The sequence below is a fragment of the Pseudopipra pipra genome, chromosome 6, assembly GCF_036250125.1.
Source record: "Pseudopipra pipra isolate bDixPip1 chromosome 6, bDixPip1.hap1, whole genome shotgun sequence".
In the NCBI taxonomy this organism is placed as follows: Eukaryota; Metazoa; Chordata; class Aves; order Passeriformes; family Pipridae; genus Pseudopipra; species Pseudopipra pipra.
Window position 1 is genome coordinate 10,255,939 of NC_087554.1, and position 15,402 is coordinate 10,271,340.

At 47.0% G+C, this 15,402-nt stretch overlaps 1 protein-coding gene across 5 annotated transcripts in view; it reads right to left on the reverse strand.

Annotated features, from left to right (window-relative positions):
• The window catches only part of MICAL2 (microtubule associated monooxygenase, calponin and LIM domain containing 2), a 127,433-nt gene that overhangs the window by 32,938 nt on the left and 79,093 nt on the right, over nucleotides 1–15,402 (reverse strand). For all 5 annotated transcript variants that reach the window (XM_064657294.1, XM_064657292.1, XM_064657293.1 and 2 more), the window contains one exon: nucleotides 1,056–1,248. In XM_064657294.1, the coding sequence (XP_064513364.1) occupies nucleotides 1,056–1,248 (193 nt within the window). The remainder of the gene's footprint in view (nucleotides 1–1,055; nucleotides 1,249–15,402) is intronic.

Sequence of the window (15,402 nt, forward strand, 5' to 3'; positions counted from 1 at the left end):
GTCCAGCCGCGGGGGCTGCCGCAGGGAAAGGAGCTGATCCCTCAGATCAGAGGGATTAGCCGGCTCTCATCACTGCCCGGGCGCCACCACGAGCAGGAGGGTATTAGCGAGGGATACAAGCACATGCTCCGGAGGGGGGAAGGGGGGGACTGTCAAAGAGGTAGTAAACCCTTCCCTGTGTTCTCCATTTCCTCATGGGAGAGGAGCCCTTGATAGGTTCATCCTTCCCTGTAAGAGCACCCAGACCCATGTGTGGAGCACAAACCACTGCAGAGAACAGCAGAAAGTTGCATTTCTCAGAGCATTGCTCTCCACAATCTACACAGCACCACAAACAGGTGTTTAAAGGATGTCAGGAATCTGAATGAGCTTCCCTACAGAGCAATAGTGTTTGCAACAGTTGGCTTCGGTTTTGCCTTCTTTTCTTTTTGTTTTTCCTTCCCCCCTTTATTTTTTTAGTTCTCAGTAAGGAAAGCTTCTTTACTCAGGGGATATTAATCTAATCTTTAGGCAGAATGAAATCCCACAGAATCCTGTCCAGAGAGCAAATATATTCTAATGTGCATGCAGAAATTGTGTTTCCTCTGACAGCTCCTCAAGGATCATCCAATTTCTTAGGGGTGGGCAGGCTCTCAAATGTCCCAGAAGAGGCCCAGGGTGTGGAGCTGCAGGACGGTGCCCAAGGTGGGAGGTGGCTACGTCACAGGATGCACCTTTTGCCACAACACACCCACTGTCTTAATCCCTGTGTTCCAAAAAATGTCTGTTCCAAGAGCTGAACCCAGGCTGATCAGGGCAACGTTTTTCCCTCTGATTCAGGCCCCTGTGTGGGATGTGAATGTTTGAAGATTTCCTGCAAAGTGAGTCATGTGCCTGGGGGGATTTATGGCTGCGGTTAAGAACAATTGTTATTCTGAGCAGTTGGTCTTTTTCTTTTTTTCTTTCCCCCCACAGTTGTACACACACACAGTACTATGTTTTGTCATACTTTTCTTAACCAGTCCAGACAAAAATCAAACTGGGTTTTCTATAGGCTTACTCATATTTTAAAGTACCTGCTTGCATCACTGGTGACCATGACTCGGATGGCAAGAAAGTTATGTTCAGTCATCTCCTCCTCAGGGATGATCCTTATGGCAGAACACCTGGTGGAAGGGGGTGAGAACCAGCTCTCCGAGCCGCAGCACCCAGGGATGCTCTTCGCCTTCTTGGGGGAGGTGGGCTCATCAGCCAAGGGCAGGCAGCAGCCTGGAAAAGCACAAAGGTGATAGCAGAGTGTTAGGGGAGGAGGGAACCACAGAGGGACTTCACTCCTTCAATTGAGTAGTCCTTGGCCATCGCGGGTAGTTTCTGGTGGTGCCCTGTGCTGTCCCCAGAGGTGTGTGCATGGACAGCCTGGCATAGCAAAAACATCCCTTCAACCCAGTACAGCCCTGTCAGGTTTCCTCAGCTTGGATTCAGAGAGAAGGAAACTTCAGGGGCAGCCTCAGCTTGTGCAGCTACAGGTCCTCATGCTTCTCAGTGGGATGGCCATCAGGCTGGGTGCCTGGTGGCAGCACTAAGACACGTGCCTGCCACACAAGTAGGGATTTATGGGCTCCTTTCTGGCCCCCTTTTTACCTGTGCTTGTGGCAGAAGGCAGGCAAACCAACCTTGCTTGGGTGGCTAAACCTTCAGCCTCATACTACAAGTGTAGGTCAATTTAGGACAGTGGGAGTGAGCAAAATAAACACAGACTCTCCAGGTTATTTTTGATCATGTACAGCAAATACAGACACTGATTTGGGAAAAGCAGCAGCATCCCAGCAGTTAAACAGCATTATCCCTGAACTGTGCATTCAGGCAGGATGAATACAGAATAAAGTCAAGTTTCCCTTGCAATTCCCTGAGCAACCTCATCCATCCACAATCTCCTGCCCAAGTAAATACAAACATATCAGCTGCACAAGTTCCCCTGGGGCTCAGTGCAGAAGGAACAAATGACAAGCTCTGGGAGAGTGGTTCTGCTTTGTTCACCTCCCAGGTGTGGTGCTTTCACCACATCTAATTCAACACTGGTGCCTCTAATTTACACCTGTATAAGTGGAAAAACATCAGACCTCAGACATGGCTCATTTTCTTATCTATTAGAGCAAACTATCCAGTAAACATCAGTTAAACTCCTATTTAATTTGCTGCTCCTCCATTTGTTTCAGGAGTGCACCCACTCCATCCTTGCAAGGGTTTTTACCTTGAACACCAAATGCTTGCAGGGGCTCAACATGGAAAAGAAACCCACTGGGAGCAAAAGCACTACAAGTGAATCCCAGACACATCTGGAGGACTACGCACACCGCAGAGCCCGAGTGCTGACCCATGGACCTTCTGGAGAAACAATTCCCTGCCTGCAGTCCCTGGGCTGTCACACACAGCTGTTCACCTGCAACCCAGAGACAGCAGCCACTGGGCACTGCTGCTATGCTATGCCTTTATTTTGTATGATTAAGGCTCGCTGCTTCTGCAGAGCAAGATGTGTCCGTATGAAAACACGTGCTCAGGGCTCTGCATCCAGCTCAATAGCAGCCATGTGTTCCTTGACTGCCAAGATTCCATTTCATTTAGGAGATGGAAGAAATTCATACCTCTCTGATTTTTATGTCTGACTTCTACTTTGGCCCACCAAGACCACCCACCCAAAGGTGGTCTGGGCAGTGCACAGCAAGCCTGGCAGTGTTTGGGCAACTCAAGGAAGTCCACGAGGCGGCAGGGCATGGCTGCCCTTCCTCACAGGAACACATGAAACACGAGCTGGGCTGGACCATGATGTGCCATTTCTACTCTCCAGAAGCCAAGTAGAAACTGGTTTTGTGAGCCAATTTGTAAAACCCAAATCCTTCAACTTTCTCCTGAAAAGATAGTGCATTTTATACAACAATCAGAGCAAACAAAACCAAATACTAGTTTTCCAGCTCTGTCTATAAACTTTGTACCTATGCTGGCACTAAGCACTGCCTGAGGCCACTGCAAGCAGCTGTCAAAGAAAGTCAGTTTTGCCATTTGCTTGCATGCTCACTATGTGTTCCCTTCCCACTCCATGCATTAATGCTCTCCCTGCCACGCTAACAGGAAAGAGGAGAAAACATGTTTATGACTAACAGACACACAGCTGGAGACCATCAAAACCCACAGACAGACAGACTACCTACAATGATTCCCAGCGTGGTTCCCGAGCATGAACAGATTTCCAGTCAACAAGTCCCTCTTCAATAGCTTATTACGCATCCAGTTTTCAATCATCAGGGACCTGTAACAGAGCTGGTGAAGGACCTCAGGATTTCACCCAGGACACCGAAGGACAATGATGGATGTAACTCTCTGAAGAGTTACATTTCTGTGCTTTCTGTGCTTGCTTTTTTCCTATTGATTTTCTTTTTCTTTTTTCTTTCTTTTTGGCATCACCACCTCTTCTCCTTGAATTCTGCACCCAGAAGCTGACCCTCTCAGGAATCTGTTAGACAGCAGAGTCCTTTCTGAGCGAGGCAAGTTTACATTCACAGTGATACTAACCACATTTAAGATCAGCATCCTGCATTAGCATCCCTGCCCACACCAGGGGGGTTGGAATAGTCCTCTATAGGTCACTTTCAACCCAAATCACTCTAGGATTAGAAAGCAAAACCACTCCTTACTAGCATATTCTATCAATATTTGTACTGTGACACATAAATTTGAATAAGTTACGTTGCACTCAACTCCACAAAAGCAGAGATTAGATCATTTTGGTGCTTCGGTACATGGGATGCCCACATGTGCACTGACTCCAACACTGGGTCACACATTCTGCAGGACATTTGGAAAGATTAAGTTAGTACTGCTCTCCCTCATCACAGGGCTGCACCTTGGGCAACAGGCACAAACAGGAGGCAAAGATGTCCCAGAGGCCCAAGGGTCAGGGTTTCTTTGTAGGCTCTGATGATGTTAGGTCTCTCCCAAAAAGCAGCCCCTTTTGCAGCACTGAACTGACCCCCAGCCCTGTAGGCAGGTGCTGGTGGTTACACCCAGCCTGGAGGAGAGTTTTCAATCCCTGAGGACAAAAGGCGTATGGACCGAGTACAGGCAGCAGGGACTTGCTGCTGCTGGACTCGTGTAAACACCACAGGAGAAGAGTGTGGCCAATTCAAACAAAAGCCTGGAGCTCTGCAGGCCTGGGTCCCACCTGGCAATCATTACCTGCCCCTCCACAGCAATGTAAACACGCCCAGTCGGCCACCACTGCGACTCCGCCGCGGGCCAATGCTGCCACTAATGTTTAACGAGTATCAAAAAGGAGAAATATGTCCTGATACAAACAAGGGGTTCAAAAAGAAAGCCAAGACTTCTTTAAAGCTCTCATTCTGCACAGCTAGAGAAGAAGGGCTACCTGAACTAACTTCTCCTGAATCAGCCCAAAGGCTGAGTATTTACACAAAAGTGAGGCGCACATTTATGCTCCTGAACAGAGGCTAGGCTAAATTAGAAGCAGCCTGTGTACCTCTCCATTCCAGCCTCACAGCTATCCCTGAATCCTGAACACCCACGCATTCTTGCAGCACCAGCACTGTCCTCAGTGAGACATCAGCACAGCAAGGCTGAGCAGGAGGATGCTGATTTTCTGGAAACCTGACTCCAGGGCAGAAACCAGGCTTGAAACATCAGTGCCCTCATTCCCATCACACTGCAGGTGAAGAGTTAAGGACCTCAGACTACTAGTGTTTGAGTCCTTTCACAAGTCTGTGCCTGGCTGTACTTCCCACATCAACCCACTTCTTTACCAGAAGACACAAAATGGCATTACTGCTATTCCCAAAGGGCAAGGGGCATATGGGTGGACGAAGCCACTCATCTGAGATTATCCAGGCAACCCATGATGCTGCAGGCACTTCCATGGCAAGTCAGAGCTCTCATCATCATCAGGTTTCACAGAATCACAGAATGGGTAAGGTTGGCAAGGACCACAGGGGGTCCAGTGGTCTAACCTCCCTACTCAAACAGGTTCATCCCAGAGTATATGGCACAGGACCGAGCCCAGATAGTTTATGAATATCTCCAGTGAGGGAGACTCCACAACCTCTCTGGGTAACCTGTTCCTGTGAGCATTCACCCACACAGGAAAAAAGTTCCTCCTCATGTTCAGATGGAACTTCCTGTGCATCAGTTTCTTTCTGCCTGTTGCCTCTTGTCCTACTGCTTGGCACCACTGAGAGGAGCCTGGCTCCATCCTGTGACACCCTCCCTTCAAGCTGCTGACAGACACTGATGAGTTTCCCTCTCAGTTGTCTCTTCTCAAGGCTGAACAGGCCCAACTCTCTCAGCCTGTCCTTGTAAGAGAGATGCTCCAATGCCTTACTCATTTCCTACCCAGGACAGGAGATTTTCTATTAGAAGCTAGGAGACTGAGTCAGAGGAACTGGAACTTTATAAATGTAAAAGCTAAAAAGACATCCCATCTGCAGGACGGAAAAGGGCACAGCCCCATTTCCTGCCTATGAAAACTGGTGCTGTGCCACTGACCCCTGCATGCAGCACCAGACGTTATCAGAGGAAACCCCAGTCCTCAGGAAACAGTCACTCAAAATAGCATTTGTGTAAGATCTTCCTTCATTTCCACCTTGCCCACTTCAGATTTCCTATTCTCTATACCTCAGCATGCTAAAGACCTCCATCAGGAAATTGCCTGCTCGGTTTGGACTGGAGTCCCCTACTAATCCTTTACCAAAACATTCAAATAATTTACCCTGGGAAGGGGGGGTGGGGAGAGAGTGTGGACAAGCTGTGCATGGGAAGGCATTAACCTTGTGTCACAGTCAGACCAGGTCTGGCACACTGCTGTTCAGCTGCAGGAAGGCAGCACACACCACCAGCCAGTTAAAGTGGAAGTGTCCTGACAACAACTGACTCATGTTTTCTAGGTGCTGAAGTTTCCTAAGGCAGTCAGTGTGAGCAAGCCTAGGAGCTAACGTGCTCATTTCCAAATCCTCTGTGTCCTTTGGCATTGACCTGTGCAGGGGTGAGGGAAGGGAGCAGGCAGGGCAACCCTCCAGCACTGCTTGGCCAGGAGCTGCAGGGGCTTCTGCAGCTGGTGCAACCTAGGGTGTGCTGTTTTATGGTCTACACTACTGCAACTTGCTATCTGAAGGGCTGGTGGGATTAAGGGAATTTAAGTTTTCCATTCCTTAAGCTGCTGTTAACTTCTTCCTTACTCTGCTGTCATCCACATATGATGATCCTTCTCACCCATAACGCTGCCCCAGTGCCTTGTTTTGGCCACACCATTGCCTGTTTCATTAATTTCAAAATTCTCATCTCAAGCACATTGCACCTTGTTGGACTGTTCCCCCACCTCCTGGTTGCCCTTTCCCCAGCAGCCCACCTCAGGGGGATGTCCCTACTACCACTTGCCAGCCAGAAGACTCCTGGGTGCTCCCTTCCCTCTTCTTCCAGCTCCAAACTTCAACAGTCCTCACCCAGCTACAGCCTGGCTCTGGTACTGAGCTGGGCAGTTTTTAGGGCTGGGGACATCTTGCTTCAGGTGGACCTGGCCCAAGACAAGGTGTTGGAGGGGCTCTGCTTTCCAAAGCAACGAGAACAGCTCTGCGGTACCACAAAACCAGCCTCACGCTTCCTCTTTCTAACACACACGACAAAACTGCAGGTCCCAAAGTGAGAACAGAGCCAGGCTGGGTGGAAGCACACTGGTCAGGGACTGCCCTTCACTGGGGGCACAGTGTGGGCAGGAGGAGGGGGGGGCTGCTCTCACCCTCACTAGCCCAAGGGCACTGCCAAAGGGCACGCTGGGCCCTGGTGTAGTGTGGGTGACCAGCCTTCAGAGAACATGCTGCCCACCCAGCCAAAGCCTGCAGTGAGCTGATTTACTTTAGTACCAGACCTGCAGCAGCACTTCCACACACAGGCCCTACAGCCCATCTCCTCCCTGCAAGTGTCTCTCCTCAGTCAGAGCTCTCCTGATTAGAGTCCTTGACTGACTTGCATTGAGAGAAAATAACGTGGCTTTAGTTTGTTTTGGTTTGGTTGTTTTACTTGTAATGCAAGTGGCAGAGCTTAGCTGCCTTCATCTACTTAAACAGCAGCAATACAGCCAGTGATTTCAACTGAACAATCATGTATTCATCTGGCCCTCCCACTCAAACGCTATGAAAAATGTGGATAAAAACAATTTCTCCTTTGTCTGCATTTCAAAACTCACCTCATCCTCCTCACATGGGCAGAGGAACAACTGTTTTTCTTACAGGGCGAGGATTTAGCTAGACCCTTTGGTAACTGAGAAGTATTCCTAAAGCTTCAGCTGCAGGGCTTGTATGCAGGTCGGCTCTCACCCAGAGGTCAGGGCTGTTCAAAACTTACTCCAGTCTATGGGCTTGGCCTAACAGCCTCTGTAGACCCAAATGACAGACACAAAACCCCTTCCAGTAACACAGTTTTTCTCTCCATTAAGTGTCATACAAAGTATTCTCAATTCAATATTTTGCCAGCTCACCCTTGCGTTTGAGACAGTAATGTCTGCACCAAGCCTCAAATGAGTCAGAGAAGCAGCCTGTGAGGGACAAAGAGGTTACGAGATCTCTAACTCTAGGGAGGTTTACAAAAGTTGGAGCTAGGCCTTATTGCAGCTGCACAGACGTGGTCAAGGAACACTAACCCTCAGTTTTCCCCCACAGAACCAATAATCCAAACACCACGTTAATTTCCTCACTAAATTAGTGAGGACACTTGGACAGCAAGACCATCTTCAGCCAGGTTGTGGCTTTTGGGTGGACTTCCAGGAACTCACAATCAGATCCAGCTGCATCTGCAGCCGAGTGGACTGGATCACTCAGGGAAGTTTGTACCAAGGAGCAGAGAAGGCAACAAAGCAAGCCAAGGCTTTAGGATGACACAGCAAGGCTGTGCGCTGCACTGCCAGCCTGCACACAGAGCCCCCCCTCCTTCAAAATCTTTCACCCCCTTTAGGGAAGGACAGGCTGCAGGAAGATGCTCCCATAGCACAGCTGCAGAGCAGGAGTCAGGCAGCACTGGTACCTTGGCAGGGGCCTGTTTCGAGCTGATTATCAAATTTGAGAAACAAAGAGTAGCTTGTTTACGGCTTGGCAAAGCAGCAGCTTCTAATCGGGAATATAGTGGTGCTATTTGGAGGTCCCCAACAGCACCCCTCCTGCAGGAGTTTTTAAAAGACCTTTCCCTTCATCTCTCTGGAGATGCTCTCCCTGGCTGAGCCCTTCAGGAAGCTCAGAGCTTCGAGACAGCATCATACTAACTAAAATTCAGTACGGCTCTTCCGCTCACAGAAAGATCATTGCAACCCTGATTCTCTCAATGACAGGCTTGTAAAATTCACATGCTTACACTGGAGCACCCAGTGATGATCCACCTTAACCTAAAAAGCATTTTTGCCTTTTTAATCTTTTTTTAAATAACTTTTCATATACCAGCAATCCTCAGTGGTCTGGATGCATTTCAGCATCTAACGGGGCCTTCATGCAGCACCACTCTTCTGCAAAGGCTCTGTACCAAGGAATATGGCAGTGAGACCTTGGGTCCCCACAGTGGGGAGAGCCAAAGTCATCCCCAAGCCCAGAAACAAGAATGAAGAAGTCTCTGGGCATGTGGGATCAGGGACTTGGGGATCTCAAGAGGTTTTGCTAATACCTTGGTTCACCTTCCTCGTGTACAGGGGCAAAGCTGACAGTGCAGCACAGCAGGGGAGTGGTCTTTCCTGTCTGTAATGTGCTGCATATTAAAGACATGAGATATGTGAATATTCTTACAGCCCTGAAAGCTTGACACTACTTTTGCAAGCAATTACTCACTCCTGGAGTGAGCTTAAGACAGTTTATATCCATGGAATATGGGGCTGTTTTGGCTCAAGCCAAGCAGGACCAGCGCAGCTGGAGAAACCCCTTGCTGTGTCATGAACCCTTCATACATCGCAGGGTGTCACTGCCAGTCTCTGTCTTGAGTGAGGGAAGGTTTTTCAGGGGGCATTGAGCTGCAAAGACCCAAATCCAGGACTGATGTCTCATGGTATTGGCACCACCGTGCACTGCCCAGCATGGCTGGACCATGTCAGCTCTGCTAGACTGCTCTGCCAAGTATCTCCAGCGCAGGTTTTTGAAAGCTCAAACCTCAGAGCTGTTTACTGCCCCTCCACAACTAACAAACTGCTAAATGCCATCTACCAGCAGGCAAGCTCCCTCTGCTAATGCAAAACAGACAAATGCATCACTGCATCCCTCCTCCTGGTCCCAGGGACTCTGCCAACACACCAGACCAATTTAATGAGGGAAAGGTGCTGAGTTACACGCTGGTGTCTCACACACACCATGCTAATTCAGCATGGCAGAGAGAAGCACTGACACCTATCTCTCTGTTATGCTACGCTTGCAGGTGCAATAACAATGGGTTTTGCTTAGCTGGTGAAAACACCATGGTCCCACGAGAGTCCCTGGCACGGGTCCCTTTCCCTGCCCAGAGCAGCGTGCCACTGCACACGTGGCAAAGGAGAGGCCCTTTCCAAAGGGGCTTAATGTCCACCCACCTGGGGCTTCGCAGACAGCTCTCGACACCTTCTATGATTACCATTTGTAAGGCATTGATTGCTCCAGCATCTGAGAGCCCCCACCAGGGCCAACACACAGACACGAGCAGGAGATGTTATTCATCCTGGCGAGTCCTGCTTGTCAAGGCAGTCTGACTCTCTGTATGGGCTGCTGCTGCTCCTGAGTCATCTGCCAAACCAGCATCAGGCAAATCACACTACTGTGACCTGGCAAGGAGATGACAAGGGCTTGGGAACCAGCCAAATTTGGGCAGAGCCAAGCACCCGCTGGGGCAGCTGGACCGGGTCAGCCATTTCCCCCCCACATCAGGCAAAGCACGTGCTGCCCACAATGGCACAAAGCCCGAACTCTGCCAAAAAACATCCTCCTCCCCACAGGGAGCGCTGGGCCAAGCAGCTCGGACACCAGCTGACTCAGGGCAGCTGTGTTTGATCAGCTTTGCTCAGGGGTGGTTGCTCTCCACGTGCCTCTGGCTTGCATGGACAAAAATGGTCAAAGATACTCCACTGCAAAATCTCCAACCAAACTTGCTGCAGCCACTCTCCCATCAAATCAATGCTGCCGGGCCATGAGCAGCCAGAAGCATCCGTGTTTCTCCCCCTCCTCCCCTTTAGCTGGTTTTAAGTAATTTTTAAGTCATTTAAGTCATTTTTAAGCAAGGTACAGTGAGAGCTCCTGTGGGATTTCTTGGCTAAAGCGAGTCAGACCAAACGGGAGCACCACACAAGAAGAAAGGGGGACTGAACTACACTGAGTTAACCAGTTTAAAAATTAATACAAATCCAGAGAACATCCCTGAAGGCAGATGAAAAACAGAAACAGCCAGGAAACAACAAATTTTAAAATTGTATCAACCTTTCTGCTTTAGGCCACAACACACTGGGGGTACTGGTGGTCAGGAACAAAGTATTTGCGGAGACGCTGGTCCAGAAAACACCTCCAAGAGCATCCTGATCTGCCCACACCATACACAAGGCCTGGTGGCTGACCAGGTGGAGACCCTCCCAGCTGGGTCCTCAGAGGAGATAAGAAACTATTCATACTTGCTTCTGGCAGTGACAGGGGACCCTGCCACAACTGCCCTGCCCCAAGCCCCACACCCGCTCTGCAGCTATGAAAAGGCAGAGAAGAAATGATGGGATGTGAGCCTTGTTTGGGGAGTGGGCAGGAAGAACAAAACCTACTAGAATTAGGTGTCCAAACCTCCAGTCAGGATGTGATATTTTGGCACCTCTGGCACACCTCCATTCTTGTGACTCCCTGACAGCTGTGAAAGCAGGAACAGTACTTACCCGAAACTGCCCCAACCATTCAGGACTGGCAAAGGGCTTTTTGGTCCTTAGGTGAAAAGCACCCCCAAAATCCAGAATGCTGCTCTGGTTAGCGGGAGGTGGGTGCCAGGCTTGCACGGGGTTCACTTTCCCCACTGTGCAGCTGGTCCAACACAACAGTGCCCCCTGTAAAGACTCCAGCCTAACTCGCATCCTGCTTTCCCGGCTGGCAATCCCAAGGCTCTTGGCCTGCCATTAAACTCTGTCACCTCATAACTCATTCACAGGATAAGTGGACTCTGCCTGGCCTTGTATGGAGCTGCTGACTAAGACAACGACAGGAGTGAGCAGTCCTAAAGTGGAATTACTCACAAACGTGGGCAGCTCTGATGGTGAAAGCAAACACCAGTTGGCATCAAAAACTGACATTAAGAAATTCAGTCAGCACACCACAAATTGATTTGTAGCACACCCAGCACGCTTCACTGCCTGACTTCTTACTGTGCCATAAACCAAAAAAATAATCTGAGTCTAGCTGACAATACAGCAGTGCTTTAAGAAAGCTGTGGGGACAGAAGGAAGGTCTCTTAACACCACTGCTGTGCAAGCACAGCTGAAACAAACCAGTGAGCTCAGGGGTGAGATCCAGGGCAGAAAGGACTCACCAGGGAAGCACAGCCCACATGGGACTGGGACAGGGAATGGGGAAACACCCCCAGCTTGGTTAGACCTTGGTGTTGCTGCAATACAGTGATCACCAGCCCACATTGAAGTGAAACCCAAGCTCAAACCTGTTGGAGCTTCAGCTGTGTCCTGTAACCTGAGCTCAAAAAAGGCAGCACTGCAGCACTGCCTGTGTCAGAGTTTGAAACTGAAGCCATCCCATTGAGGTATTTCACAGATCTGCCTTAGGAAGCTATAAAGCTTCCAGCAGCATTCCCAAACTGATGTCCTGTCCAAACTTGGACTCTTCATCACACCTGAGATACCACCAGGCAGGTTTTTGAAAAAAGTCCTTAAAAAAGGATTCCTGTAAAAGGTACAATGGCTGACATTTCACAGATTTCAGTTCTTGCCACATTTCTCCTGCTTTTTCCTCATGCTTGTTTCATATTTATAACAGAAGTAATTTTCACTTTTATCGTGGCTGATAAGTGGCAAAGAATAAAGGTGCCTGACACTCCCATTATCCATGGGGTGCCATGCAGCTCCCCATGGCAGCAGGACCACACCACCTGCCTGGTTTCCAACTCCAGTGCCTACAAATGCATTCCTGCTGCCCCTTCTCCATCCATGGCCCTGTGATGGGCTCCTCCACGGACCATTCCTCCTATCCCCATGATAAACAGACATTTCTGAATTCAGGCATGAAAAATAACCAGGGAATTTGAAGCTGTCAAAGCAAGACCGAGTCCCCCCCAGCTTCTGAATGCATCCATGGGGACGGTGCACATTAACATGCTAATACAAACTAAGCAAAAATTAATAGAGAGATAGGGAAAAAAGCAACTCAGTAGAATCCTACTAGATATACTTGAATATATATCTCCAGGAAAAATTGATTCTCAAATAAAACCTGCTATGACAACACACTATAAAGAGTAAACACGCATTTTATCAGAGCAATCTGTGTTAGTCTGGTATATTAAGGCACGTATTAATTGTGAATTTGGAGTGCAGCAACAACAGTTTCAGTTTCCAGAGTGATCAGTGTCTGTCAAAATAGTATTTTTGGACACAAACTCAAAGGACCAAAAATGTTAAAACAAAAATGTGAATAAATGAATAAATGCTTAAAGAGCAAATTCAATACTATAGCAACATGCAAACTTCTTCATAATTTCACATTTCAAAAAAACATTTCAGAAATTCCATCCATTTCAAACAAATCTGAAGCCCACCACCTGATGAGACGAGGTCAAAGCCTTCCTTCTTTTTAGGTGAACACAGTTCATGGAGAAAAGGAAAGAGACTTGGGGAAATATTTACATGATTAATATGTATACTTGGATCAAGCATTAATACATAATGTCTTCTGATCTCCAGTGACGTGATCTTTCATGCAAAAAAATCAAGTCATCTACAAACATGTCATGTCTTCAAAAACATAAGTATTAATGCAGAATTCAGTGCATTTCAAAACTCCTTGTTTTGATTGGAACGAGAGGAATGAGTGAGCCAGAAGTGAATTAAAGCTCATTATAGTAACTAATTGCCATAATGTTGTGGAAAAATGCAGACCATAGTCCTTGCTTGAAGTAGGAAGACAAACAGAAGCAACTTTCACTGGCATTTTACAGCTGTAGTAATTTAGAAGAAACTAAGAGGAACAGAACTCTTCTTGGTAGAGTTAATGAAAGGCTGGTGTTTGAATTTGAGCAATTTTAAGAAGCTGTGTCTGTACTCTTCTTTTCAAATCAAGCACATTTAAAACCTACAAGATCTATTTCATTACAAAGCATTAGCATAATTATAGTAAAGGCAGGTTACCTTTACTGAATCCTGACATGTTTGATTTTCATTAACAGGCATCTAGGCAGCTGATGCTGCCTGGCTTTGAGAATGAAAGGTTAGGCTGGCTTTTCAAAAAAAGAAATATAATAAAGCAAATACGCACATCTCTGTACATATTTTCAATCCAAGTGGCCCTCGTGGCAACAGACCAGTTTGAACCAGTATAAAGAGGAGGAAAGACAGAGCAGCTCTTGAGCCTGCCTGACACATCCTTCTCATGCTACAATGGCATCTATAACATCAGGTCTTAGAAAGCATTAACTATGTAAAGAGGCATTAGTATCATCTGCTCTAAAATCAGAGTTTTTGGAAGACACCCAATTCTAGGGCAGCTCAAGACTGGAGTAGCAGCTTGTCTGCCTTTCAAATAATTCCAGCTATGCCAAGGGACAAAGCATTATGACTTTGGGTTGCACTTCTAACAGTACATGCTTGCTGGACACTGAGAACACCCCAGCTTTTGGAGAGAGCTCCAGAGAAAAGCAGCAGGAAGATTGAAGTCTCCTGCTCACAGGGAGCTCTGCTCACACAGCCAAATGAGGACAGGAGTCCCAAACCACACTTGCTAAATTCACACAGAACTTAACCCGCTAGTCTCTCCTTTCAGAACCATTACTGGTATTAAAACAGGGGATATTTTTTTTTTTGTGTGATAATTTTGACAGAGTAAGGGAACTAACACAAATTTGCTTCCCTCATGTTGCTCTTTTTGTTTGTTTTCTTTCTTTTCCATACACTCTGTCTTGTCTTGTCCATGAGTGTTCCAGGGCATGGACTGTTTACTGCAAGGTATATGCCTCTACCAATAGGATTTTATCCAGTGATTTGAATTTTCTGGCCTTCTGCATCACCATAAGAAACAAATCTGGACTCTACCATTACCCAATTCCAAGCCATTTTACTGATATTTTAGCAGGAATAAGTGAAGCTTTACGAGAACAGCATGAACATCTGAAGCCTCTCAAAGCTTCAGTGTCAAACAAATCATCACTTTCTGCAGACAAAAACCTCTTCTGATGTTCCTCTGCCACTGCCTCTGAGCCTGCTCTGAAACTGTCAATTGTGCAAAGAGCAAAACTGAGTTTCACCCGAATTGCTTTGCCCATTGCAATTAAGGAAGTGCCAAGTATTGTCTTCAATGGTATTTGTTGCCCTATGTTTTCATTATGCAAACTTTCTACTGTGCATGGTGGCTTTTCCTTTGGCAGGGAAGATGGAATAGCTAATTGAGAATAACATTTGTTGTTCTTTGGCAATGTTGTCTTTAGCAACAATTTAAAAAAATTCATTTCTGTCATTCAAACAACCCCCATGAGGCTCAGTTTTGAATGCATTAAAAAAAATTTAAAAAAATCACACAATTCTTCCATTAAGTTATTGGGACTATTCTCTCTTGGATTTGTTCTTTCCTTGAAATACAAAGGAAGAGATGATAGCTTAAGAATTGCAGAGTAAGCAACAGAAAGAAAACCAAGGGGAGGAAGACTTAGGAAAGCTATTTGGAGAACCCACTGTTTAAAAACAATCACATCACCAGCTTTAAATACAAAAATTAAAATAGAGAAAATCCATGGCAGAGTAAAGGAAGGATAAGTAAATAAACAAATAAAACAAGGTCACTGTTAACAGGTAATAGGTCACCAGGAGTTGCAGCTTCCAGGGGTCCAGGAGATATCAGGAACTTGCAAATAGCACTCCAAAGTGAGTAGCAAAGATAAAGCTTTATCCAGAGTTATTACCTGCTTTTCCTGAACACAATATGAAATCCCAAACACATTAACTTACTGCCTTTATGATATATGTTAATATGTAACATAATAACATGAGGAAAGGTAACAGAAGTCAAAGAGAAGAGGACACAAGTGCCATTTGTGTATGCAACACAAGCAACCCCCATGCTCACCAACACCAGCTTATCATTGCCAGGAAGGATAAATCCCAACACCAGGCACCTTGGATCTGCAGCGATGGGATAACTTGTCAAGGACCTTGACGTATATCCCTTTCAAAAGGGACACAAATGC